Genomic DNA, 27,595 nt, shown 5'->3' with positions numbered 1-27,595 from the left:
CTGAGTCTGTTTTTTCAACAGAACAAGCTCTCCAGCAGTCTTAGTTTGTATCAATCTACTCTTATATTGATCTGCAGATCAACCCTAACGTCCCTTTCACACTGGGGCAGTAGGTGCTTTACCGTCAATTTCACGGCGCTATTCAGCCACTAGCGGGGCACTTTTACCTCCCCAGTAGCGGCCCAGAAAGGGTTAAAACCACCGCAAAGTGCTGCTGCAGCAGCGCTATGCCGGCGGTATAGCCGTGCTGCCCCATTGATTTCAATGGGCATGAGCAGTGTATACACCACTTCTTCACCACTCCAAAGATGCGGCTAGCAGGACTTTTTTTTGTGTCCTGCCTGCGCACCGCTCCAGTGTGAGAGCCCCCGGGGCTTTTACATTGGAGAGACAGCAGCGGCTTTTTGAGAGCGTTTTGCAGGCGCTATTTTTAACGATGTAGTGCCTGCAAAGCGCCCCGGTGTGAAAGGGGTCTTAAAGCTAGTTTACATCGAATGCGTTTTTTTTTTCTTTTTTTTTTAATAGCGCGTTTTGCAAAAAACGCACTTCAATGGATCAAAAGCGTGTATTGAAAAATGCACCTGCATAGGTGTGAACCAGGCCTAAATCTTTCTTTTTCCCACTTTCTATCAGAACTTTTTTTTTTTTGTACATGTTCTAATAGTACAGAGCCAATATGAAGTTGCATTGGTAGAAAAGAGCATTGTGTTACCCATCTCTGATAGATGCATTGCCTTGAAAAAATATTCATACCCCCCTTGAAATGAAGTGGAAGGAAAATGATAAATGGTTTTCAAAATTTTTACAAATATGTGAAAAGTGTGGTGTGCATTTGTATTCAGGCACCTTAAAATCTAGTGGAACCAACTGCCTTTAGAAGTCACCTAATTAGTAAGTAATTACTGCGTAATTTTAATCTCAGTATAAATACAGCTGTTCTGTGAACCCCTCAGAGGTTTGTTAGATAACCTTAGTGAACAAACAGCATCATTAAGACCAAAGAACACACCAGACAGGTCAGGGATAAAGTTGTGGAGAAGATTAAAGCAGGGTTAGGGTATAGGTATAAAAAAAAAAATAAAAATCTCCCAAGCTTTGAACATCTCACGGAGCTCTGTTCAATCCATCATCCGAAAATGGGAAAGATTATGGCACAACTGCAAACCTACCAAGACATGGCCGTCCACCTAAACTGACCGGCCCGGCAAGGAGAGCATTCATCAGAGAAGCAGTCAAGAGGTCCATTGTAACTCTGGAGGAGCTGCAGAGATCCACAGCTCAGGTGGGAGTATCTATCCACAGGACAACTATTAGTCGTGCTCTCCACAAATCTGACCTTTTAAAGAAGAGTGGTGAGTTGAAAGACATTGTTGAAAGAAAGCCATAAGAAGTCCTGTTTGCAGTTTGTGAGAAGCCATGTGGTGGACATGGCAAATGTGGAAGAAGGTGCTCTTGACAGATGAGATACAAATGTAACTTTTTGGCCTATGTGTGGCAGAAAACTAACACTACACATCACCCTGAACACACCATCCCCACCGTGAAACATGGTGGTGGCAGCATCATGTTGTGGGGATGTTTTCCTTCAGCAGGGACAGGGAAGCTGGTGAGAGTTGATGGGAATATGGGTGGCGCCAAATACAAGCTTAGAAGAAAACCTATTGGAGTCTGCAAAAGACTTGAGACTGGGGCGGAGGTTCACCTTCCAGCAGGACAACAACCCTAAACATACAGCCAGAGCTACAATGGAATGGTTTAGATCAAAGCATATTCATGTGTTAGAATGGCCCAGTCAAAGTCCAGACCTAAATCCAATTGAGAATCTGTGGCAAGACTTGGAAATCTCTGTTCACATCCAATCTGACAGAGCTTGTGTTATTTTACAAAGAAGAATGGGCAAAAATTGCCACTCTTTCTAGTGCAAAGCTGGTAGAGACATCCCCCAAAAAGACTTGCAGCTGTAATTGCAGTAAAAGGGGGTTCTACAAAGTATTGACTCAGGGGGGCGCCATACAAATATACCCCACACATTTCACATATTTTATTTGTTAAAAACATTGAAAAGCATTTATCATTTTCCTTCCACGTCACAATTATGTGTCACTTTGTGTTGGTCTATCACATCAGATCCCAATAAAATACTTTTATGTTTTTGGTTGTAACATCACAAAATTTGGGAAATTTCAATAGGTATGAATACTTTTATCAAGGCACTGTATATAGATAGATGAATGCAGAAGAAGATAAAACAATCAATGGAAATTTTAACCTCCAATACTGGACACTTTCACCCCCTTCCTGGCCGAGACCAATTTTCAGCTTTCAGCGCTGTCGCACTTTGAATGACAATTGCGCGGTCATGCAACCCTGTACCCAAATGACATATTTATATTTTGCTAAACAAGCAAAAACAAACATTTTGAAAGGGTTTTTTCTTAGAAACCTACTGTTGTCCAGTGAACACCTAATAGGTTTAACTGGCAGAGACTTCCATGGCCACTTGGCAAACACAAGTAATTCGGTACCAGGCAGTTATAGGGGTTGTTGCCATCGGGTACCAGTTGGTTGATGGTTACAAGGGTTGGTGCCATTAGTCCCACCTACCTGCCCCAAGCTAGAGACTGACTGTGTAGTGTTTTGTTTTTAATAGTATGGTGTGCATGCTGTCTACATTTTTTATTAAATTTTTTTGTTCTTCTTTTTAGGAAATTACTTTGCTAGTCACTTCTTCATGGGTGGAGAGAAGTTTGAGACCCCGCACCCTGAGGGGTACCTGTTTGGGGAAAACACAGACCTCAATTTTTTAGGGAACCGGCCTGTCCAGGTAAGTCTGTGAGAGAATGTTAAATGGGACACCTACTATAACAGTATTGTGAGAATGGAGGCCCAAAGGAGAGTCAGTTGGAGTGGGCTTGGATATCTTCCAGTGTCGTTTGGGGTGCTTCTTGTCCATCTGGGAATAAGCCACAGGGGCCGATGTACATACAATACACTAGCAGGGCGGTCCTCACTTTTAATGCCTAGGAAACACCTATGGACCCCCTTCCTCCAGAATAGCAATTTGCTGGTGCCAAGAAAGATGTATAGACTCTGTTGCTCAGTCTCTACCACCCTCAGTAGATTTAAGGTTCAGGACTTTGGTTAAATCAGATCTATTATTACAATTTGTAATTCATATCTCAATGTTTTTCATACAACTTTTCCAAACCCTCCCCGGTCATACCTCCCCCTTACATTTCTTCTACAGAAAGGGGGGGGGGGGGATATGTAACCCCCGAAATGTGTTGGATGTTCTATGTTTTGTAGTGAACCATTACTAATATTTAAAATACTTTGCACTATTATGCCCCATACGCGGTTGGATTTTCCAACGGAAAATGTTCGATGGGAGCTTTTTGTTTGAAATTCCGACTGTGTGCAGGCTCATTCGTACATTTTCCATCAGAATTTCCGTCACACAAAATTTGAGATCTGGATCGGAAATTCCGATCCTGTGTACACAATTCCAACACAAAGTTCGGAATCGAATCAGCCAGAAGAGCCGCACTGGCTATTGAACTTTTTTTCTTGGTTCGTCGTTAGTGTTGTACATCAACCGCGTTCTTGACGTTTGTAATATCCAACCAACTTTGTGTGACCGTGTGTATGCAAGACAAGTTTGAGTCAACATCCGTCAGGAAAAAAATAAAATAAATCCATGGATTTTGTTGTCGGAATGTCCAATCGTGTGTACGGGACATTATGCCCCATACACACTATCAGATTTTCTGCTGATTTTTATTTTAATTTTTTTCCTTGTAGTGCAAGGGCCTGCCTGATTGCATACACATTCAAACTCCTAAGGTTTGACCTCATTATATGGTTTTGGTAAATCTGAAGGAAAAACGTGTGTGTGTGTGTGTGTGTGTGGCTCTAGACCTTTTGTGTGGTGCCCTCTTTAGTGATGTGGTTCAGCAATACAACGTTTTTTATTTTTAGTTTTTTTTCAAAATAGCCAAAAATCAAAAACCCCATTAAACTAAATGCGAGTTGACGCGTTTAGAAGCGCTTGGTGCTTGAAATGCATCTAAGCTCACCTTCTGAACTCCTCCTTTTTTTGCTTTCCAAAAAAAGGCCTCTAAACTCAACTGCCTAAAAACGACATTAAACGAACCTGTGTACATGTACACATAAGATAACATTGGACGAGTTCAGGGGCAGCGGAAAAAAGCATCCAACTGCCTCTGAACATCCGTTTACCAGCAGCCGTGTACATGAGGCCTTGCGTATCCTGAGTTGTATATCTAGTCGTGTTTTTAGAAGTTCCCTGAGACTGGAAAGTTTATCTCAAGGGTCGAAAAATTTGAGAAAGGTTGCTCTAGATCAGTGTTTCTCAACTCCAGTCCTCAAGGCGCCCCAACAGGTCATGTTTTCAGGGTTTCCCTCAGATGAAACAGCTGTGGTAATTGCTAAGGCAGTGAAACTGATCAAATCACCTGTGCAAAATAATGGAAAACCTGAAAACATGACCTGTTGGTGCGCCTTGAGGACTGGAGTTGATAAACAATAATACCATGGATCTTTGGTCACAAGCTTCACTGAAGGGGAGAATGAGTCAAATGAACTCTGCTCCTCCCTAAACATAAATCACAGGACCAAACAGGGATGCCTTTGACCATGTGACCACCATGGGAAGGATCCATTTTCTCCTAGAAAGATAAATGTTTCAGCTATTCTGTTCTTTCCCTATCTTTGCGTGACCTTTTAATGTCTCTCTGTGTGAACATGAGGTTAGGTCTGCTTTTAAAGTGTTTCACCAGAATAAAACAAGCTATTCATTGTCTTCCTGACTTCTGCCTGTACTTGGGCTCTGGTGATGTACAGGATCTGCAGTACATAGGACTTCTCCATTGATGTGACTTGTTTCCTTCACACCGTATTTGGCATCATCTTCTCTTTGTAGTTCCCATACCTGACCCCGGCCCCTCATGAACCGGTGAAGACTTTGCGCAGTTTGGTGAACATCCGCAAGGATTCTCTGCGACTCATCCGGTAAAGATTAGAACAGGCTTCTTAGACCTCTGTACTCTACTGCCTTCCCATACACTAGTTCTGTTTGTTTTAATGTCAATCCTTGTGTACTTTCAGGTACAAAGAAGGTACGGACAGCCCCCTGGAGGATGGCGGGAAGCCAAAAGTCTTGTACGGTTTGGAGTTCACCTTTGATGCTGACGCACGGGTTGCGATTACGGTTTACTGTCAGGCCAGTGAAGAGTTTGCTGGAGGGATGGCTGTGTAAGTCTCTTGTTTCACAACACACCCACTGATGGGAATATGGGATAGTGTAATACAGTAAGGTGTATCCAGTTGTGTTCTAAGCTGTAGAACAGGAAGACAGCCTCTATGTTCGGGAATTTGTGATCCCCTCTTCTTTTTTATAATGAAGGGGGGGAAAAAAAATTATATATATATTTGACAGTATTTCAGGTTGTGGTGATGCATAACATGAAGACTCTGGCTCCCCCTACAGGTATACTCCCCGCACTACAGCCATGCAGTCCCAGACGGTGTATTATAAGCGAGGACTGTCCCAGCAATTCTCTCTGCCAGTGTTTAAAATCGACTTCAACGATTGGAAAGATGAAGAAGTATGTACAGCAGATTTTCTTTGTTTTTGTCCTTTTTAAAGTGAATGTATAGTGTTTGTATATGTTTTCTGGTATTACCCTTACCAACTGTAAGCTGTGTTTTTTGGAGTTGGGATATTAATAACACTTTGAATCCGCTTTAATCTATTGCATATCCAGGACAGACTGTGACGTGTTTTGCAGCACAATCTTGCAACAACATTATATAGTCCTGTTACTTCCACCTACAGTTGGTTATGCTACTATTCAGGGTAGGGATGCACCGATACCTTTTTGGATTTACGAGTACCAATACTTTTTATTTTTTTGTACTCGCCGATACCAATTACTGATACCTACTGCAACTGTTTTGTTTACACTTCAGCTGTCAGCAATGGTACAAAGCATTGAAAAGTCATTTACAAATTTAATAGATTTTTGTTTTTTAATTTTGCGCTTTTTTTTTTTTTTTTTATGTCAAATGTGTAAATATATGTTAAAATATTCACTAACAAAGTGAACTAAAAAAAAAGTTTTAATTTTGTTTATCGTTTTTATAAAATAGACGCGAATGAGAGAAAAAAAAAAAAGCAGGAAAATAATAGTTAAATGGAGAAGGAGAATAATGAGTTAATTAAGGCTGATTAAAGCAAATGAAGGGTTAATAAGGGGTTAAAAAGAGGAACATTTGTTCATCCCCACTGACAGCTCAAATAACCGAGCCTGAAAGTATCCGTTTCAGGTATCGGTGCATTTGCACGAGCATTTGCGAGATACTTGTGCAAATTATTGGTGCAGCCCTAATTCGGGGTCGTCTTGAAGCCACTGTGACCTACTTGCTGGTTTGGGGAAAAGGGGATCGGATGAAGCTCTGAGAGCGAGGCTGGGAGGAAGGAATCGTGGCACGTGTAGTGTGAACGGGGCAGACTCCCGGATCCAAAGATTCAGGAAAGTGCCGCAAGGATAGAACAGGCTACACAAATTTTGAGCGGGCGACTGTAAATCTTTGGGATAAAATACAGCTGAAGAACCTGCCAGTTGTTCATGGTACAATGGGGCTAAAGGGGAAGATATATTATACAGTCACGGTTTAAAACTAATTAATTCAAAGCGGAAGTAAACCACCACCACAAAAGATACATTTTGGGTTATTGGGAGCAGTTTGCCATAACGTGCTAGTTATGCACTTTAGTGCAAAATGGCATACTTATCTTCCATGTGATAGCATCTAGCACTGCAATATCAGACCCCCCCCCCCATTTATTAAAGCTGGACAGTGCAAAATCAGGCTCTCTTCTGCATAGAAACCAATCAGCTTCTAACCTTGACTCTTTAAAAAAAAAAAAAAAAAAAAAAAAGGCTTTGGAACTTCCATGCATGCATACAGGGGTTTCTTCATCTTTGCACAAACCCAGGCCACAATTGTACACTAAGCTGCATACAAATGGCTCAATACATACAGGCAGGGAGAAGCGATTATGCCAGAAGAGGCATACAAAGTTATTTCTGTCATAAAACCCTACCTGTCAGCAGTTAAAAAAACAAACAAACCTTACGTCCCCTTTAAGTATTGCTTCCTTCTCAGAATATTTTTGAACTCTTGTCTTCTGTTAATATTTTCTATGATGTTGGTTCTATGCCTGCTATCCAGTAGTTGTAGCTGGCATCCTGATTTCTGTGTTTATTTTCTGTTCTCCTCAGTTGAACTTTGATCTGGATAAAGGGGTTATTCCACTTGTCGTTCAGGCCGTGGTTGCGGAGGGAGGAGGTATGTCTACAATGCTGTTCGTTTTTTATATTTGTGCCCTCCTGTGTGTGATTCATTCTCCGTATTAAAGCAAGCCTTGTGTAAGTGCCAAGGATGTCTCACGCTGTGTGTTTTCTGCAGAGGGGTCCGGACACGCTCACGTGCTTTTAGCTGCTTTTGAAAAGGTAAGAGACTTTAATCTACCCTTGAAGGTCAAGCCCCCTTTTACAGAGAAATGAATGCAAAAAAAATGTGCATTTATTAATTTTTTTGCATATGATCCTGCAAAGCATTGTACCTGCAATGACACTTTGTTTTTGTCTTTGCAGCATGTGGATGGCAGCTACTCTGTGAAGCCTCTGAAGCAGAAGCAGATTGTGAGTAGAAGCTTCTCTTGGGTCTTGGTTCTGTTTAGTTTTGTCACCGTAATCCAAAAATAAGCACATTTTGAAGTTTTAATGGGGTTAGATGGGGGAACTACAATTCCCAGCATGCCCTGCAGCCATCAAACCTAGGATGACTGGTGTCTCCAAAGAGAGTGATGGGCCTTGTTTCCTCACTGGACCACCGGGAGACGCTGGGGTTGGTTTACTAAAACTGGAGAGCGCAAAATGTGGTGCAGCTGTCCATGGAAGCCAATCAGCTTCTAACTTCAGTTTGTTCAATTAAGCTTTGAGAATAAAACCTGGAAGCTGATTGGTTACTTTTCTGAGCTGCAACAGATTTTGCACTCTCCAGTTTTAGTACAACAACCTCAGTGTGTTATGTTAACCAAAGATTTGGCGTCTGCTCCCACAGATTATGGGACATGTAAAATCTGGGTGCATTAGACAATGGGGGTTATTTACTAAAGGCAAATCCACTTTGCACTAGAAGTGCTAACTACAAGTGCATTGTGCAGTTGAAATTGTAAATCTGAGGTAGATCTGAAATGAGGGGAAGCTCTGCTGATTTTATTATCCAATCCTGTGCAAGCTAAAATGCTATGTGTGTGTGTGTGTGTGTGTGTGTTTTATTTTTTATTTTTTTTCCTTCCTTGCATGTCCTCCTCGGATCTAGTGACTGCACTTCCAAGTGCAATATCACGTGCCCTTGTAGTGCAAAGTGGATTTGCCTTTTGTAAATAACCCCCAATGTGTTCCTAACCCAGCCATTCAATCTGATGACATGATGGGGATCAGGGAAGGCAGCCTCTCAAAACTCTCCATAGATCCAGAGAAAGAGGCAGACGTTTCTGTATCCAGATCTCATTTTGGTGTGCCTGGTCTCACCTCCTGACCTTTCCTATTGGTCATTGAGGAAGTTTATCATATTTTAAAGACTGTTCACATTAAAACAAAGAACAAAAAAAAAAAAAGATGAATGCACATATTTTGCAGGAAAAAAAGTGCATTTATTTTTATTTTCACAGGAGACCCCCCCAAGGCTTTCAGTTGGAAAGCTGGATGAAGTGTCAATGGACTATGAGTGCGCTGATCACCGTACTTGTATTCCATTGGGAACTACTGATCCGTCTGCTGAGGTGGCAGATGAGACTTGTAGTTCATTCATTTGTAGATCTCTGTGGATGTATAACCCTGCTGTGCAGACAGAGCCCCGCATGGCATGGCTGCTGGGGGTGAAGAATCCACACACCATATCTCTGGGGGTGTGGTGGTGCTTGGCAACATTTTTACATGTCGCACCCTAAATACGGGTGTAACGTGTTGCTAAAGTTAGCAAGTTAGTTGCTTTTACACGTTTCCCTGAAGCTTCTACTTGGCATTTTATGCTCCCTTGCCAGCCATCGGAAGCAAAGGATAGTCGCATGTAAGCCATGATTTGCGGGAGTTATAACTTCTAGGTCTCTGACTTTCCTTGTGTAACGATGCTGATTGGGCCAACACTGTCACATGGATGACCTTGCACTGATGACAAAAAATTCCAGATTCTTTATTGCTAATGTTTAAAATATCCACAGAACACATATAAGAAGAACATGTTAACACGTTTCATGTCATGGGTGCATGGTCATAACATACCACTGATAGGTCTGATTAGATTTGTTTTAAATCTATATTATACACAAAATATATGTATATGTATATATGTGTGTGTGTATGTATATATGTGTATGTATATATGTGTATATATATAATATATAGAGAGAGAGAGAGAGAAAAACCAAAGCAACCAGCGCTGAACAAATCAAATAGATATATATATCTATATCTATATGTCGATGTGCACTTTGATTTATCCTCCGCATTTACCATGGTAATCGTTTTCTTTCTAAAAATGGACCTGTACCAGACTCCGCAAGAGAGAGGAAGAAAAACCCCAATCACTCAAACTATGAGTGGTATGTCACTCCTTTTATGACACATCTGAAAGCTGGAAGAACCAGTAAGCTTCTCTTGCATGGAGTGTAAGCTCTGATTGGGTATAATGTGATTTAAATTGCTCTGGACCTGTCAGTGGTATGTTATGACTAAGCTCATGACATGCATTAACGCAAACCCGTGGCATAAAACTCATTAACATTTGCTCCTTATGTTTGTGCTGTGATTCTATGGATGTTTTAAACATTAGTAATAAAGAAGCTGGAACTTGTACTGTCCTCGGTGTGTGTGGTCATCCATCTTTGCCTTCCTGATCTTCTATGATACAAGGCGGCTGGGCACCTGATCAGCAGCTCAGTGTTTGTTGTGGCAGACCTACCTGGCGCAGTGTGTATTGTATTGTTGCGTGTTTATTTTTTTTTTTTTATTTTTTTTTTGAGGTTCCGGGTATTTTCTTTAGCTCCCAAGCACTGAATGTAAAGGTGGGGGAACAGAGAAAAGACTACTGGGGGTGGGGAGATAAAACAAGCTATAGGTTTGCTTTAAGGACCAACATGGAGACAGGAAGAGGTAATGCAACAATACAGGAAATAAACCATGAGGGTGATTGCTTTTACAAAGTTCTGTGCCCTTCTTCCTTCTTTTTTTTATTTTATTTTTTTATTTTTTTTCCCCCCCTCTAGAGCTCTTTCACACGGACGAGCCAATTGGTTCCACCTGTGTGTGTGGGGGTGTTTTTTTTTTTTTTTTTTTTAATGGTGAACCCGATTGGACCATCAATTGCCCCCAATGGAGCTGCAGGTTGTAAGCACCCACCCACACTTTTACACCCACGACATCCGATCAGATCCTGTAAAAAAAAACTATGGATGTGGTATCTGTTGCCCATCCATCTGGCAAATTGGATCAGATGTCATTTGGATGTAAACGGTTAGCCTTTTTTGTCATCCGACTGCCCATAGAGGCAAGCAGGCTGTGTCTGCTCTGTATAAGTGGAGCAGACACGGACCTGTCACCCGCCTGCTCAGTGGGAATCGGCAGGCAGAGTTCACCTGTGTGAGAGCCCTTAGTGAGCAATCCCAATGACGTTTAGCCCCGTTTACAAGCTATATGTTTTCCTACAGGTGGATCGAGTCAGTTATCTGTTGCAGGAAATCTATGGCATTGAGAACAAGAACAACCAAGAGACCAAGGTAAATCTACAGTCTCATGTATTGCATCGTTTCTGTTACAATATTTTAGTTTTGTTGGAGAAAATGAAATATTAGAGGCAGTACAAGAAATGGAGTATACAACAGGAAAGGGGATTGTCGAAGTACCTCCCAGGAGTGTGTTGGAATCCTTTGCGTATTTATAGATAAAAACTAAAAAGTAGATTGCTGAATTAAAATAAAGAAAACCCTCTTACAGTAAACTGTGTCTCCTTTTTCATAACTTTCTTTCTCTGCTCCTACAGCCCTCCGAAGATGAGAACAGTGACAATAGTAATGAATGTGTGGTGTGTCTCTCTGACCTGAGGGACACCCTGATCCTACCATGCCGTCACCTGTGTCTATGTAACTCGTGTGCTGACACTCTGCGCTACCAAGCCAACAACTGCCCTATCTGCAGGCTGCGTGAGTATCTCGCCTGATTTTCAGTGGGTATGGTGTTGCTGTACCTCCTTGTATTTGATCAGATCCTTGTTGTACTAATATATTAATCTTTTTTGCACTGCACAGCTTTCCGCGCTCTTCTACAAATCCGAGCTGTGCGGCGGAAGCCTGGCCCTCTCCCACCCATCTCCTTCAGCCCTGTGCTGGCCCAGAGCCTGGACCATGATGACAACTCTGTGAGTAGTAAAAAGGAGACACCAAAGACCTTGTCTGATTTATATTAAAGGGAACCGTTTATAAAAATCATTCCCTTTTTAAAAACTGTGTGTGTGTGTGTATATATTATACGAACGAATAGGACCTGCTTAGAGAACCTGGATAGTGGAAGCTGTGCCCAAAAAAAAAAAAAAAAAAAAAAGACAAGCGGAGGACAAATGACTAGTCACCAGTATTGCCAGTTGTCTCCCTGTGGACGCTCTTTTCCCACTACTGACTTGCCATGTCTTGCTCTGCACTGTATATCTATGTGGAGGTGGCCTACTTGGTAGGGCCGGGGTTTTGTTTTCCTTATTCCAGAGCTGCCCCCTGATGACCTGATTTGTTTATGAGGGTACTGCACGAAGTAGCAATAAAGGTAGAGCAAGCACAGAATGAATTAAGCAGGGGGATTCTTGCACTGCAGGTCCTCGAGTACAGCTTCATCTCCAGCAAGGAGAACGGTGAACAGTGCAGTGGTGACATTATCAAATATCATGAGACTAGCAGTCAGAGGCGGAAAAAAGATTTAACTCCAATTAGGCTTTAAAGTAAATCGGTGACACCACTTTCTTTGATGGGTAAATATGATCGAGTCTAACATTTGGCTGCTAGTCCCAAGCACTAGCACATAGGAGGAAGTTGCATGCACCCGCATACCCAGGAGCACTGCGGTATATTTAGCGGCTCAAGCAGTAGGAATTGCAGGCAAATGCTGGCAAGACCAGTATTGGAGGGGCCTCTGTTATACAAGCATTGGCGTTGATTTACTAAAACTGGAGGGTGCAAAATATGGTGCAGCTCTGCATAGAAACCAATCGGCTTCCAGGCTTTTTGTTAAAGCTTAATTGAACAAGCGGAAGTTAGAAGCTGATTCCCAATAAGCGTATATTGATTGGTTATGGTATATAATTTATGGACTTTTAAAGGGGGGGGGGGGGGGGGGACTAAAAAATTTTTTTATTAGTAATGTCGGCGATAGTTTATACGCACTGACGAGCATGTGTACAGGGATTCAAATATTGTTCCTGTGTGTGTGTGTCTGTGTGGGGCCCTTTCTGGCAGCAGCTTGGGGTTCAGTAGTTTTTGTCATTTTAGAACCTTTTCCTGTCTTGTTTTTGGCTTTAGGGAGCAGATAACATCCCTCCAGGGTTTGAACCCATCTCTCTTTTGGAGGCTCTGAACGGTCTGCAGGCCCCTCCCTCCAGCGCCCCGCTCTATGAAGAAATACCGTACAGTGAAAGCCTGCCGGCTCGGGTGCCCCCCGACAATTCCCACAACAAGAACAAGCACATAAAGACGTCTGACAGGTATGGCGGTTGGCGCTGCTCTTTTATTGCTGCTCGTTCTGGGGAAATACATGAGAAAAGGAACAGCTGCAACTCGCTTGGTTATTAGTTCAAGAAAGAGGTAGCAGCAGCCATAGAATCCATTTCACTTTATTGAAGTGGATGGTAAACCTAAATGATCTCCACAGATCTTGGGAATTGCTCCAAACCCACAATCATTCATTTTTTTTTTTTTTTTTTTTTTTTTTTAATCAAAACCATGAAGTGTTCATTGCCCAGGTTTTATTTTGTTCAGATCATCTGACGGCTTTTCTGATCTACACGGCGCAGGTTGGTGGATGGGTCTAAGCTGTGGCTTGTAACATGTCCTGGTGACATCACTGTGGCTTATTCCTGTTCTCCCCCTGAGCAGAGTGTAATAAAAGGGATCACATAATTTCAAGAAAAAAAACTTTGTAGTATTATGATTGCGAGGCTCCCCGGAGGAGACGCTGTCCGTTGTGTATTCCTGGGAAGGAGAAAAAATGCTGGGAGCAAAACTGGAGCATGTGCACTTTGATGGCAATGCTGCAGAGTTTTTATCAGCTAGCAGATCATTGCCACTATAAGAAAGTGATTAAAGCGGGGTTCCACCCTAAAGTGGAACTTCCGCTCATCTGAACCCCCCCCCCCCCCTCCGGTGTCACATTTGGCACCTGGGAGGGGGGTGCAGATAACTGTTTAAGACTCCACGGGAGCCTATGCCACTTCCTGTCCCGCCGCGCTGTCTGCTGGGACACACACAGGTCCCAGAGACTGCACGGACCATTCCTAGTGCACTGCGTGACTCACGCATGCGCAGTAGGGAACCGGGAAGTGAAGCCGCAATGCTTCACTTCCTGATTCCCTCACCTAGAATGGCGGCAGCAGCCGAGACCCGAGCGAGCTGCTGGCTTTTAATAATTTTTTTTTTGTAGGTGGAATCCCTCTTTAAATTTTTTTTTATTATTGAGTGTGTGTGTGTGTGTGTGTGTGTGTGTGTATGTATATGTGTGTATATATATATATATATATATATATATATATATATATATATATATATATATATATATATCGTATTAATTGGCGTATAACACGCACCCCAAGTTTAGGATGGAAATTAAAGGTAAAAAAAACTTCTAGTAGTTCTCGGCCGCCTTCAGCCCTTCTCGTCAGCTTTCGGCCTTTTCTTCTAATAATCTAAAAAAAATAAAATAAAAAGTGGAACTTTACAACTAGATAAAAAAAAAAAAATAATAATGTTCCTTAGCAAGGAACCTACATTCCTTTATTACTAATTATGCTACCAACATTAGTGTCTTCTCTTAATTGCTGCCCTTTTTGCTGAAGCCCAGAGCCCCTGAGCAGCAGCAAATCTTTAGGCTGTCTGCAGATCGGCCTCTAGTGGCTCTTATTTTTGGCACAATGCCAAAAATTTGAGCAAAATTGAGCATGTGCAGGGTGGATTTTAAACAGTATAGGCTTTTTTTTTATTTTTTTTTTTTTATTTTTTTTGTGTGTTCTACATAGCTATACATGCAAGAGGGGGCAGCATGAAGTGATTTAGCAGGAATTTTCTGTCTAAAGTTCCTTTTAAACATTTTCAACAGGGAAGTTTTTATTTTTATTTTTTTCAGGATGGATACTTTTTCTACTTATTGTTTTTTTTTTTTTTTTTTTTTTTTTTTTTTTTTGGAGGGGATTTACAAACTTTTTACAATCAGACTTTCAATTGATTATATCCCCATACCCACTTCACCAGACTGAGAATCAAATCCGATGCATCCATAGAGAGGAGCGGACTATGTCTGTCCCGCTTATGCAGAGAGGACACAGACATAGTCCTGTCATCCGCCTGCTCAGTGAGGATCAGCAGCCAGATCCCCTGCTGAGCAAGTGGATTGCAGCCGGAGTCTGCCCCGTGTAAAAGGACCTGTACTTTTTACTAAAAACGTGTTTGTTTTTTTTTTTTGTTTTTTTTTAAGAGGACGTAAACCGTGATGGGTTTTACTACTTTTTTGTACCCTGCAAAGTAAAAACATAATATTATGTGGCACTTGCCTCCACACAAAGCCCGCGCTGTCCCTGCTGGTGGCCGCATCCATCTTCGCCCCTCTTCCTTCCAGGGGCCGCGGACTCCGGCTCTGTGGCTGGCCGGAGCCACAATAACGTCAATCCCACGCATGTGTGCCGGAGCCGACAATCGCGGCACTCGCTCGCGAAGAAACGGCTCGGAAGGACCATTTGTTCACAGCGAATGCGCCAATGACATTATCGCACACTACAAGTTAAATATCTCCTAAACGGCGCACGTTCAGGAGATATTTACAGTACCTATAGGTAAGCTTAGAATTGGGCTTACCTATAGGTACACATTCTAAAAAGGGGTTTACAACCACTTTATTTTGGATAGTGGGGAAGTGTTTAGAAACCTTCACCAGGCGTTTGTTGAAGTGTTTGTCTTCGGCGATCACAAAGAAATTGATGAAAACCTTCTCAACTGGATCAAAGGTCACATTAAAAGATTTAGGGCCGGTTCACACTGCGACGCGAGGCGAGGCGACACGGCTCGCCTCGCCTCGCTCCCGCAAGTCGCCCCCATTCAGTACTATGGAACCGTTCTGAAAGGAGCGACTCGAGTCGCTCCGACTCAGAAAAAAGGTTCCTGTACTACTTCGGGGCGACTTCGGGGGCGACTTGCATTGACTTCTATGCAGAAGTCCTCTGCAAGTCGCCGCTGAGCTCCCCGCAAGTCGCGGCGAGGTAAGTCGGAGACGCCTCGCCGCGGCTCGCTGTGTGAACCGGCCCTTACAGCTCTATTAAAATAAGGATTATCCTATTATGTGCCCACTGGAGACATTTCTGCCACAGGGGTTGATTTACTAGGAAGCCTGACACTAACCCTTCCTGACTATAAAGAAGGAAGAGAGAGAATTGAGTACTGTCTGTGATACTTTTATTATTTGCACTAACATACAAGCTTGTCCTGAAAAATTGTATGTTGGTGCAAATAATAAAAGTATCACAGACAGTACTTAGTTTTCTCTGTCACAATTGCACTAATATGGCTACAATCACATCAAGTATAAAGAAGGGGAAAAAAGGCTTAAAAAAATAAATAAAAATCCCTTCCAGCGCTAATAGGTCTTCCAAGGTGTGGAGTAACAGACTATATATAGGTGATCCGATGGGGTAGATGGGGTAATCCGAAAGGAACTACAAGAAAAACAGAAATGGAAGGCGTGCGCACCTAGTGCATTACCAAAGATAATTTTAATAATAAAATGTTTTTATATAAAAGTGGGTTCTCGCAAAATGCAACTAACGAAAGGCCATAAAAACAATGCATGGACATGCACAGAGCATGGGGTACAGCTAACGCGCTTTCTGGGGCGCACTAGGTGGTGTGCGCACCTTCCATTTCTGTTTTTCTTGAAGGGGGGGAAAAAAGCTTTTCTGATTTCTTCCTTTTACAGAAGTAAAAACCTATGGCGGGTGTGGCTTGGGGGTGCTGGGTCCTAAAATGATTGATCCCCCCCTAAGAAGGAAAGTTTGGACTCCTTAAATTTTGAGACCCCTCAAATTGATGTGGCACTAGCTGACTGCTCTAAGGTATAGGGGAGAGAGAGAACCACACCAATGGTAAAAGTCTAATATAAAAATATATATAATAAAAAATATCTCTCTCTCTCTCTCTATATATATATATATATATATATATATATATATATATATATATATATATATATATATATATATATATATATATATATATATATATATATATATATATATATATATATAGCCCTGATGAAGGGAGTCCTTCAGAGTCTACAGAAACCCATTGGCTTCTTTATGGTCCTTCTTCCTTTTTTATTTATTTTTTCTTTTTTTTTGAGATCAATAAATATCTTTGGACTTTATCCATCAGTGGTTTGCGATTTTTCTTTAATACTAGAAAGGTAGACACCTGAGTGTTATCTAAACCCGCTCTATTTGAAACTAAAGAAAAGGCTTTGGCTTGAGTTGGTCTTTATGTTCTGCCTGTTTTATGTAATGCAGTGGTCTGCGATCACCATCATCTCCTATCCATGAAGAGGACGAGGACATGTCTGGAGGGTGTGATGGCGAGAGGCCGGCCCTGCTTGGATCGCTCAGCCGAGACCCCTCACACACAGAGGTGGGTGTTTTAGTTTTGTGTCCTCCTCTTAGGGGGTCTTTTTAGGACTGTTATCTGACACTCTCATTGTCTTGCAGACAATCTCATCCGCTGACACTCCAGAGATTGTCTCCGCACATCAAGGTGAGAAGCTGTAGTCCACATTGCAATCCTTATTATCTCTGTGAACGTCCCTGGAAACTAATAAAATCCTCCTCTTTCCTGATTTCTCAGGGTCCCGATCTCAGTCTCAGCTCAGTGAACAGATTGAAAGTCCTGAATCCCAGGAGCTCAAGGATGACGATGCCCAGGATGTGACAGGTTCTCTTTTTGTGCTTCATTCTTCTGGTTGTAATTAGACTGCTCAACTCGGGGGGGGGGGGCGCAAGAGAGTTAGGGGGGGGGTTTACTGCTGTCTGTATCCCTGTTGGGGAGATTTAATTTCTTGTTCCAGTGACTACACAGGAAGTGAGGATGTCTCCCCAACAAGATTACCAAAATAAATAAAACCTGCAGCCATGCCTAGCCCTCCCCCACTTTGTTATTTAACCACTTGCCGCCCGCCCTATAGGGAATTGACGGTGGCAAAGTGGTTTCATAATCCTGATCGGACGTCATATGACGTGATCAGGATTATGAGCCGCTGCGCGCCCCCGGGGGCGCGCATCGCGGCGATCGTTGTTGCGGGGTGTCAGTCTGACACCCGGCAACTACGATCTCGGTAAAGAGTAAAGTGTAAAGTGTAAATGGGATGAGCCGGTGATCGGCTTTTCCTCACTCGCGTCTGTCAGACGCGAGTAGAGGAGAGCCGATCGGCTGCTCCTCTGACAGGGGGGGTCTGTGCTGATCGATTATCAGCACAGCCCCCCCCCCCCCCGAGGATGCCCACACTGGACCACCAGGGATGCCACCAGACCACCAGGGAAAAGGTAATCCTCCCTAGACCACCAGGGATGCCAGTCAGCACAATGGATGCCAATCAGTGCCCACAATGGGCATCACTGATTGGCATGCATTATTGTTTGGCACTGATTGGCATCCATTAGTACAGTATAACACCAATGCCGCCTATGAGTGCCCACCTGTGCCGCCTATGAGTGCCCACCTGTGCCGCCTATGAGTGCCCACCTGTGCCGCCTAATCAGTGCCACATCAGTGCCCATCAGTGTAGCCCCATCAGTGCCCATCAGTGAAGGAGAAAACGTACTTATTTACAAAGTTTTGAAACTGAAACAAAAAAAACCTTTTTTTTTTTTTCAAAATTTTCGGTATTTTTTTATTTGTAGCGCAAAAAATAAAAACCGTAGAGGTGATCAAATACCACCAAAAGAAAGCTCTATTTGTGGGAAAAAAATGATAAAAATTTCATTTGGGTACAGTATAGCATGACCGCGCAATTGTCATTCAAAGTGCGACAGCGCTGAAAGCTCAAAATTGGTCTGGGCAGGAAGGTGTTTAAGTGCCCTGTATTGAAGTGGTTAACCATAAACCTGTGCAAATGTATATGTCCCTGTTGGTGAGGTTTGGCTCTTTCCTTCCACTTGGGTTTTATTTACTAATGGAAAGTTATGTGAGAGGGAAAACTGGTAAGCGACTTTATTTGCAAAACATAATAATATTTGCATATTAGATGACAGTTCTACTGCAGCTAATTCCATCTGTGTTTGCCAATGTGATTTGCTGTACTGCACAAACATCTAACTTTTTGCTTCCATTCTTCCTTTCCTACAGCGCTGGGACCAGACTCCTGCTCCATTGGCATTGATGAATGACGGGTGAGAGTTTCTCACATTCACCATTTTCTGTGTTTGTGTGTGTGTGTGTGTCAGCTTCCTGTTCTTGGAGTTAAAGGATATTTTGCAGTCTTCAAAATAAGCTTTTTAAAGTGGTGGTAAACCCTTACATATACCCAGGAAAATATGCTACCTAGAGATGAAGCAAATCCTTCTACATAAGTTGTACCTGTTTATTTGCAGCCCTCTCTCCTCCACAACCATTCAAAGTCCCGAATTTCTGAGTTTCAGGGAGTGTGGGATCTAATGTCACACATGCACAGAATAGAGCACTCCGCACAGAGCTGAGTGTAGGGAAGTCTCTCTCTCTCTCTCTCTACCTCTCCCTCTCCCTCTCCCTCTCCCTCTCCCTCTCCCTCCCTCTCCATGCTATAGACCAGTGATGGCGAACCTTAGTACCTCTTGCGGAGTCTGGTACAGGTCCATTTTAGAAAGAAAACGATTACCATGGTAAATGCGGAGGATAAATCAAAGTGCACATCGACATATAGATATATATATCTATTTGATTTGTTCAGCGCTGCTTGCTTTGGTCTCTCTCTCCCTCTCTCCCTCTCTCCCTCTCTCCCTCTCTCCCTCTCCATGCTATAGACCAGTGATGGCGAACCTTAGTACCTCAGATGTTTTGGAATCACATTTCCCATGATGCTCAGGTACACTGCAGAGTGCATGAGCATCATGGGAAATCGTAGTTCCAAAACCAACTGGGGTGCCAAGGTTCATCATCACTGCCGTAGACTGTCAGAAGTGACTCATGCAGATTGTGGGGGAATGAGAGAAGACACAGAAATCACACTCTGTGCTTTTTGGATAGAGGCAAGTACACACTAAGGGCGGCACAGTGGTGTAGTGGGTATCGCTCTCGCCTAGCAGTAAAAAGGGTCGCTGGTTTGAATCCCTTGGGTTGAACTGGATGGACTGGCGTCTTTATTCAACCTTACTAACTATGTAGAAGGATATGCTTTGTTCATTTTTCAGTTTCAGAGGTTTACAAACAATTTAATGCTGAACTCCAGAAAAATGGTTAAATGAGTAGATGAAATCCATCTAAGCCCAGGTTCACATTGGGCCAATTTGACATGTCAAATCGCATGCCAAATCGGTGGTTATTCCCAGCAATGGCACTGTCCGAATCAGTGCGACGCCAAATTTGCAGCGCCACACCGATTCCCAAAAGTAGTTCCTGTACTACTTTTGGCAACTTTAGGGGCCGTTTTTGAATAGACATCTGTACATGAACCCTCACAGACGTCTGTCAACTCGCCCCCGAAGTCGGACTGCATTGATGGGTTGAAATCGTGCGAGTTAAGCTGAACTGTTTCTTTTTTCAAATCTTTTATTTATTTCATAAAACGCAGAGCACATCTTCTCCAGATATATACAAATAGAAAGAAAAAATAATGACAACCGTTCAAATAAATCAAACTTATATCGTTCTTCTAAAACACACACACACACACACACACACACACACACACACACGTATGTGTGTGTATATATATATATATATAATGTGTGTGTATATGTATGTGTGTGTGTGTGTGTGTGTGTGTGTGTATATATGTATATATATATATATATATATATATATATATATATATATATATATATATATATATATATATATATATATATATATATATATATATATATATATATATATATATATATATACCTGATAAACATATTTTAACCTGCATCGGTGTGAACCCCATCTATAGGAGATTTTTATTTTTATTTTTTTGTCATTGCAGCTGTGAGATTTTCACAACTCTGCCACACAGCACTGTCTAGCAAGGCTGAAGACCTAATTTTTGTCCACTGCGGTTAGGCAATGCGCAGGGGACCTGTGACATGTCCCAGATGATTGCCGAGGGGGGTGGTGATCTCCCTTCTGGTGCCATGGTGCGCCGGGAGGAAGTGGGAGCTGGGACCTTCTAAAAAGAGGTTTTCATGATTTTATTTAGTAAGCTGCAATATTACGTTTTTGCTTGGTGTACCTAATAAAGTGGCAACTCGATGGCCATCGAGTAAAGCAAGTCATAGACTTGATTTTATGTTCGTTCTTTCTTTCTTTCTTTCTTTCTTTCTTTCTTTCTTTCTTTCTTTCTTTCTTTCTTTCTTTCTTTCTTTCTTTCTTTCTTTCTTTCTTTCTTTCTTTCTTTCTTTCTTTCTTTCTTTCTTTCTTTCTTTCTTTCTTTCTTTCTTTCTTTCTTTCTTTCTTTCTTTCTTTCTTAGAAAACAGCTTGATTTTCCCATCGACACCACTGAATCCCTCCCACGGCGCTATTCTGTTCTGCCAGTGGGGAGCCTTCCCTGCCAACAGAGCACAATGACCACTGCTGGGGGCTATAGCCGATGGCAGCAATTGTATAATAAAAATAAAAACCCAGACAGGCTGGTTTGTACTGAAGTAGACCAATTGATCAACTTCAGTACAACCAGTCTGCCCATAGATGGATCAAAATTCAGGCTGGTCCTCACTGAACCAGTAGAGATTCAATCCATCTATGGCCGGCTTTAGTGTCACAAGTAAGGAAGGGAGGGGGGGAATCTGTAAAGAAGGGCAGTCTTTATTCTCAGACAGAAAGTTGGCCCCCAGACACCTTTTGGAATAGGACAGTGTTGAGTCTTGTCAACATTAACTTTGTAAACCATTTTTGAATCTGAAATATTAAACACGTTGAATTAGTGACAGGTTCACTTTAATCTGTTTTTGTAATTTTCTGTTTGTTCTTATTTTGCAGGTCGTTTTTCACAAATGAGACGAGCGAACAAATTTTCCTGTCCATCCCTCCCATTGAACACATTTGGGTATTCCAGAGAGGGGAAGAGAAAAGGAAGTTCTCCTCTTCTTCTCCAATCATTTACATTCCAGGAGAGGGCGGCAGAGAGACCCGTGCGTCCTGTCCCCAACTTGTGGTCGCCTTTTTTTAGCGATGCTACACTACGCCGTGCCAGGCCACGTGTGTGTGTATATATATATGTCAGTTTAGTGCCAGCTTGATGTGCCATGCAGCAGCAGTGTGTGTTGTGCCAGCCTTATGTGTGCAGCTGTGTGCCGGCCTGCATGTCCGCATTGCTGTGTGTATTTTATATGTTAATCTGAGGCTCAGATCTCTGTCCTTTTGGATGGGGACAGAGTGACCGCTGACTCCTTTTGTGGGGACTTTTCAGAGTGAAACGCCACATTTTACAAGGTCGTTGCATCGTTATGACACCCACCTATATATTCTGCACACAGCCCAGTGTATATTGTACGGTACATAGCAGACATTGGCCCGGACATTTAAAGGGCTGGTCCATTCCACTCCACTAGCCAGAGGTGGGGGAGGAGCATGAGAGGGGAATATGTAAATTACACTTATTTAAATCTAATTTTCAGGTTGAAAGTCTCAGTCTTAGAACTCTGGATCCCACCTACCTGCTCCTCCTCCCCCGCCCCCCAATACGTTTTTTTATATTTTTTACTAGCCTACAGCATTGTACCAGCGACCAGGAGGCCAGTGCGATTGTAACATGTTGCGCCTTGAATATAGGTGTAACGTGTTTACAAAAGGTGAACTTTATTTGAAGTTCCATATAAGAAGACTGGGTTTTGTTGCCGTCTTTGTCCCCATTTTGGGAGGTTTGCCTTCACTTCCTGTCATGGCGATTAACTATTACCAGGACAGGAAGTGAAGGGAGATCAATGGCTTCCTGTATGGTAAGCTGACGGTTCCAATCCTTCCCTCCTATCCAAAACTGAATAGGTTCATGATTGAAGTTCCATTTTACATATAGAAGCATGCAAGCAACAGTTTTTGAGAATTGGTCCCTGTGCACCTTTTAACAAGTGGAAGTAATTCCTCCTATCGTTTTCAGACATGGAAGCTGCCATCTTGGCCTCGTGTTTAATCTTCAACTACAGTGGTGCTGCACATGTGATCAGTTATGATACCATGAAGATATTTGCCAGCGCACAATGGAACGACATAAATGGCGTCCAAACTGATAATTTATTGCATGATCACAACACAAGGAGAGGGCAACGTTTCAGAGTCACGCAGGACCCCTTCATCATCACATGCCTGGTGAAGGGGTCCTCCAAAACGTTGCACTCTCCTTGTGATCATGCAATAAATTATCTGTTTGGAAGCTATTTGTCGTTCCATGGTGTGCTGGCAAATATCTTCATTGTGACTTGAACCAGTATCCAGCTGGTTATTGCTGCATCACCTAAAATTGAGAGCTCATCCAGGAATGTGTGCCATGGGAATATGAAGTATGACAGTTATGACACCAGCCCCTGGGTGGCCTCACCGTTTGGTTGCGAGCACAACCAATGTGACAGTTACATTTCTGGCACATCCCAAATTTTGCTAACTTTTTTTTTTTTTTTAAACTGTTAAATCTTTGGGTTTACTTCCGCTTTAAGTTGTTAGGAGAGGCCTCTATTAAAGAAAACCCGCCAAGAGAATAGATCTGAAGTCTGACACTATACTCTCTCCTCTCCTGATCAGACAAGGTCTCCCTGGCTTTCATGCTGACTTTGGCTGCTTTGAATCGCTGACCCAGAACAACGTCTGACTTTGCTGATTAGCATACTTGTCCCAGGTCTGGAGTTTTAAAGCCAGGGGTTCAGCAGAATAGCCAGGCAACTGGTATTTTTCATAAATTCAGTCACCATATTTCTGTCATGACAGTTTTCCTTTTGTAACTATTTTCTGGCAGAGGGGCTTCTACCGCGATTGCCTTCCATGGTGATGGTTATATGGATGAGCTTATTAAGGTGGATCTACGGGCAAAATAACAAATGACATATGATGTGGTCTGTCAGTAACATTAACACAAGTTGTTGAGTCCCCCATAATCACATTGTATTACCTGTTGATCCTACCAGTAGATCTGTTTTGTTTTCATTACCTGTAACAGGAAAATTTGTAGTTTCAGGGGTTAGTACAAACCTTTATAAGGGCCGGCTCACACTATTGCGATTTCAGACATCGCGTGTAATTCGCAGCACACTGCTGTTCACATTATATTGAATGTCTGCCATACAGATAGTATGGCTGATATCGCACCGCATTCAGTGCAAACACGCACAGGTCTCTTTTTCTGTTCGGACCAGAATCGGATCGCACGTGTGTTCACACATATGATCCGATTCATGTCCGAACTGTCAGTTCGCAGTGCGATATGTGAGCTGAAATGGGGGTGTGGTTTAACATATGACACTCCCCAGCAGTTCGCATATGGCAGTGTGAACTGCCGTGCGTGTCGGGTCCGATGCGGAAACCTGCAGTTGATTCGCGGGTTTCTCACATTGCAATAGTGTGAACCGGCCCTAACACCCACACTTAAACAAAACCAGTCCTTTTTGGGAAAACTAAAAAAACTAAATCGCTTCATCTATTGCTTGCCTTAGGTGGTTACTGCAACATTTTGGGGAAAGAAAAGTTGCTGTAGCTGCCTAAGGCAAGCCATAGATGAAGGAAAGAAAATTATTCAATTCCCCCATCAACAGACTGTGTTTTATGAGGGAAAGTCTTCCACAATGCTATTTGTATTTTTCCGGCGGGGAGTCTTGCCCACTGGAAGAATACATTGATCAATGCAATGATCACTGCTGGAGGCTATAGCCGCTGGAAGAATACATTGATCAATGCAATGATCACTGCTGGAGGCTATAGCCACTGGAAGAATACATTGATCAATGCAATGATCACTGCTGGAGGCTATAGCCACTGGCATTAATCACATGTAAAAAATCTGATGGGCTGGTTGCACCCAAGTCGATCCATGTATAGCCGGCTTTAAAATTATTATTATATATTTTTTTTTCTGCTGTTACAAAAATGCCAAACCCTTATTTTTTTTTCATTTATAAATAACATTGTAATAATTTGTGCCAGAAATGTAATCCTAGTGTCATTATAAAATAGGAAAAAAATTATAGAATAAAATGTATATTTTATATCTACAGTAACACCATTTAAAGTTAAAAAAATAAATAAAATTGCATAGAAAATATTTTTTTTGCATGACGGTATCGCAAAAAAAAACTTTTTTTTTTTTTTTAATCTATTACTTTGTTTAAAGAGGGATTCCACTGGAAACAAAATATTAAAAGCCAGCAGCTATAAATACTACAGCTGCTGACTTTACTAAATGGACACTCGCCTGTCCCAGGGTCCAGTGATGTCGGCAGCCGAGGGCGATCAATCGATCGGCTCGGCTCTCGGCTGCTGCAGCCGCCATTCTCGGTGAGGGAATCGGGAAGTAAAGCATTGTGGCTTCACTTCCTGGTTCCCTACTGCACAAGCGCGAGTCGCGCAGCACAATGGGAATGGTCCGCGCTGTCTCTGGGACACGTACGTGTGTGTGTGTGTCCCCCAGCAGACAGCGCACTGGGACAGGAAACAGCATAGACTCCCGTGGGAGTCTATGCCCGGAAGTGGGTGCAAATACCTGTCTTAGAAAGGTGCCAACTGTGACGCCGGAGGGGGGGAGGGTTTTCCGATGAGTGGAAGTTCCACTTTAGGGTGGAAACCCGCTTTAATGTCCTTAAACGGACAATAAAATGTATACTTTTTATCTACAGTGATACAAATTTCTTTTTAAACAATGATTAAAGTCCAAAAAAAATCAAAAAACTTTTCTATGCAAATCTAGAGACTAAAAACAATAAAAAAATAATGCAAGACACTATTGCCAAAAGAGAGCTTGGGTTTTCCAAAAAAATAAAATAAAACATGATCTATTACTTTGTTTATAAGAAGTAAAAGTTATTAAGTAAAGGCGCCCATAGCAGAAGTGTAACAATTGCTCAAAATTGTATAGTGTTATCAGAGGCGAGAGCTGAACACTATGGTGGCCATACAAACACACTTTGATAAATGATCGATTTTTTTTTTTTTCTTTTTTTTTCTTCTCTGATTGATCTTACAGTATAGTAATAATCTATAGCTGACAACCAGGTCAGCTATATGGTAAGTTATGGTAAGTGGGAATTAAAATAACGCGTCTGTTGGCATTGACGAAAGGTAATAAACAAATCTGCAGGTAGATTGAAATAAAAACCGCTGTTAATGTTGGTGACGTATTTTATAATATGTCCTCCTTCCCTTTTTTTTTTTTTTTTTTTTTTTTTAATGTATTTATTTAAAAAATTTTGCCCATTGCTCCTTTTTTAAGACAAACTGCGGTATGCGGTAACCCAAAGCAAACCAGTCGTAATTTCCCTCTCACTGACATGACGGACCGGGGTAATCTGGTTTATCTGGGTTGCTGATCTTTGCACTGTTATTGAAAAGGCCCATTTTAAATGAATAACACTAAAGTAGACGGTTGTCTTTACCCTGCAGCATTGGCGGGAACACATCTACTGACTGTACAAAGAATTATACTGAAATTGAGAAAATCTGAACATTTTTAAATGATTTTTGTCCATTTTATGCATAATCTGAATAATAAAAGTGGAAAAAAAAAATCTTTTGGTGTGTGCATGGGGTTTTTTTTTTTCTTTCATGCATTTACAGATTCTGTGATATCTCTGCCAAGTCCTTAATTGTCTATACCTGATCTTTTGGAGAGCAGCGCTATTGTGCTTGAAAGACCTACAGTATATATTCTGTGAAGTCATATCATGCCTGTGACAATGATATAAATCTGGAGCGTACTGAAAAGGAAGGTGACGGGGGGACGTTGGATCACTTGATTCAGATAGATATCTTGGTTGAATACTAGGTCCGATATTTAGGAGGAATAATCCATAGGGAGCTCTCCGAAAGATGAGGGCCGTGTATGTACAAGGTCAGATCTCTGATCCAAACGGCAAAAAAAAAAAGACGCTCCAGCCTTGTGCATCATGTGTAGGTTCTATTTATTGTTAAATATACTTAGAAAGGCTTACAGCTTGTATCGTAAAATTATCATTCGCACCTCAGACGCTAAATTAGGGCTCTCAAACTGGCGGTCTTTCAGCTGTTGTAAAACTACAAGTCCCAGGAGGCATTGCAAGGCTGACAGTTACAAGCATGACTCCAACAGGCAGAGGCATGATTGGACTTGTAGTTTTTGCAACAGCCGGAGGGCCGCCAGTTTGAGACCCCCCTGCATTAAATAAACCAGACATGCCCTATAAGAGACCTGGGCAACAAACCATAAAATAGATGCACGTGGATACCTTGTGAGGGGCGTGCCCTGGAAAGAGCAAGTTCTATTTTGGGTGGAACTCCGCTTTAATGATGTATTAATAGTTGTGTATTTTATATCTGTCTAGAGTTCAGCAGAGCTCCGGCCTTCTCTTCTGTCTTGCAAAGTTGTGTAAAAGAAAAAAAAGAAAAATTAGGGGTTGTAAGGGGGGGGGGGGGCTGTTTGTGTTCAGGGAGGAGCCAGAGCTATATGTGTTTACTGATTTGTGTATATTAGGGGGGGCTGACATATATACAGGAGTGAGGGGGGGGGGTGCCGCCAAGTGCGTAAAAGTGTGTGTGTGTGGGGGGGGGGGGCTGAGTATGGATTTGGTGAGATGGCCCATGGGCAGGCCGTGGGGAATGTTAGTGGTCAGGCCCAGGCGGGGGAAGAGAGGTGGCCCCAGGCCATGTAAGGGGCCCAAAAATTTCTGATGGCTGCCCTGAGAGCGGGGTTCCAGCGGCACGTGTGTGTGCCCCAGAGCAATCACGTACAGGTATGTGATTTTGTGCTTAAGGGCCGCCTAGACGCAGTATATGTTCATGGGGTGTGGGGTGGTCCTTAAGTGGTTAAAATAAAATGTCATACTTGCCTCCTCTCTGTTTTGTACAGAGCAGCCCCAATCCTCCTTTTCTGG

At 42.4% G+C, this 27,595-nt stretch overlaps 1 protein-coding gene across 2 annotated transcripts in view; it reads left to right on the top strand.

Annotated features, from left to right (window-relative positions):
* The window catches only part of MGRN1 (mahogunin ring finger 1), a 34,894-nt gene extending 8,638 nt beyond the window's left edge, over window positions 1–26,256 (top strand). For both annotated transcript variants that reach the window (XM_077449583.1, XM_077449584.1), the window contains exons 3-18: window positions 2,706–2,824; window positions 4,943–5,031; window positions 5,128–5,274; window positions 5,510–5,627; window positions 7,308–7,374; window positions 7,495–7,538; window positions 7,683–7,730; window positions 10,799–10,867; window positions 11,131–11,290; window positions 11,396–11,505; window positions 12,653–12,834; window positions 16,894–17,011; window positions 17,089–17,134; window positions 17,225–17,311; window positions 18,722–18,765; window positions 21,531–26,256. In XM_077449583.1, coding sequence (XP_077305709.1) covers window positions 2,706–2,824; window positions 4,943–5,031; window positions 5,128–5,274; window positions 5,510–5,627; window positions 7,308–7,374; window positions 7,495–7,538; window positions 7,683–7,730; window positions 10,799–10,867; window positions 11,131–11,290; window positions 11,396–11,505; window positions 12,653–12,834; window positions 16,894–17,011; window positions 17,089–17,134; window positions 17,225–17,311; window positions 18,722–18,762 — 1,445 coding nt within the window. In that variant the 3' untranslated portion in view covers window positions 18,763–18,765; window positions 21,531–26,256. The remainder of the gene's footprint in view (window positions 1–2,705; window positions 2,825–4,942; window positions 5,032–5,127; window positions 5,275–5,509; window positions 5,628–7,307; window positions 7,375–7,494; window positions 7,539–7,682; window positions 7,731–10,798; window positions 10,868–11,130; window positions 11,291–11,395; window positions 11,506–12,652; window positions 12,835–16,893; window positions 17,012–17,088; window positions 17,135–17,224; window positions 17,312–18,721; window positions 18,766–21,530) is intronic.
* Window positions 26,257–27,595: the final 1,339 nt, after the last annotated feature.

This window comes from Lithobates pipiens, unplaced genomic scaffold, assembly GCF_037356315.1.
Source record: "Lithobates pipiens isolate NorthernLeopardFrog02 unplaced genomic scaffold, aLitPip1_a1.2 Scaffold_22, whole genome shotgun sequence".
Lineage (NCBI taxonomy): Eukaryota > Metazoa > Chordata > Amphibia > Anura > Ranidae > Lithobates > Lithobates pipiens.
Note: the sequence above shows the minus strand (reverse complement) of the source record. Positions and strands in the feature narration are given on the sequence as shown.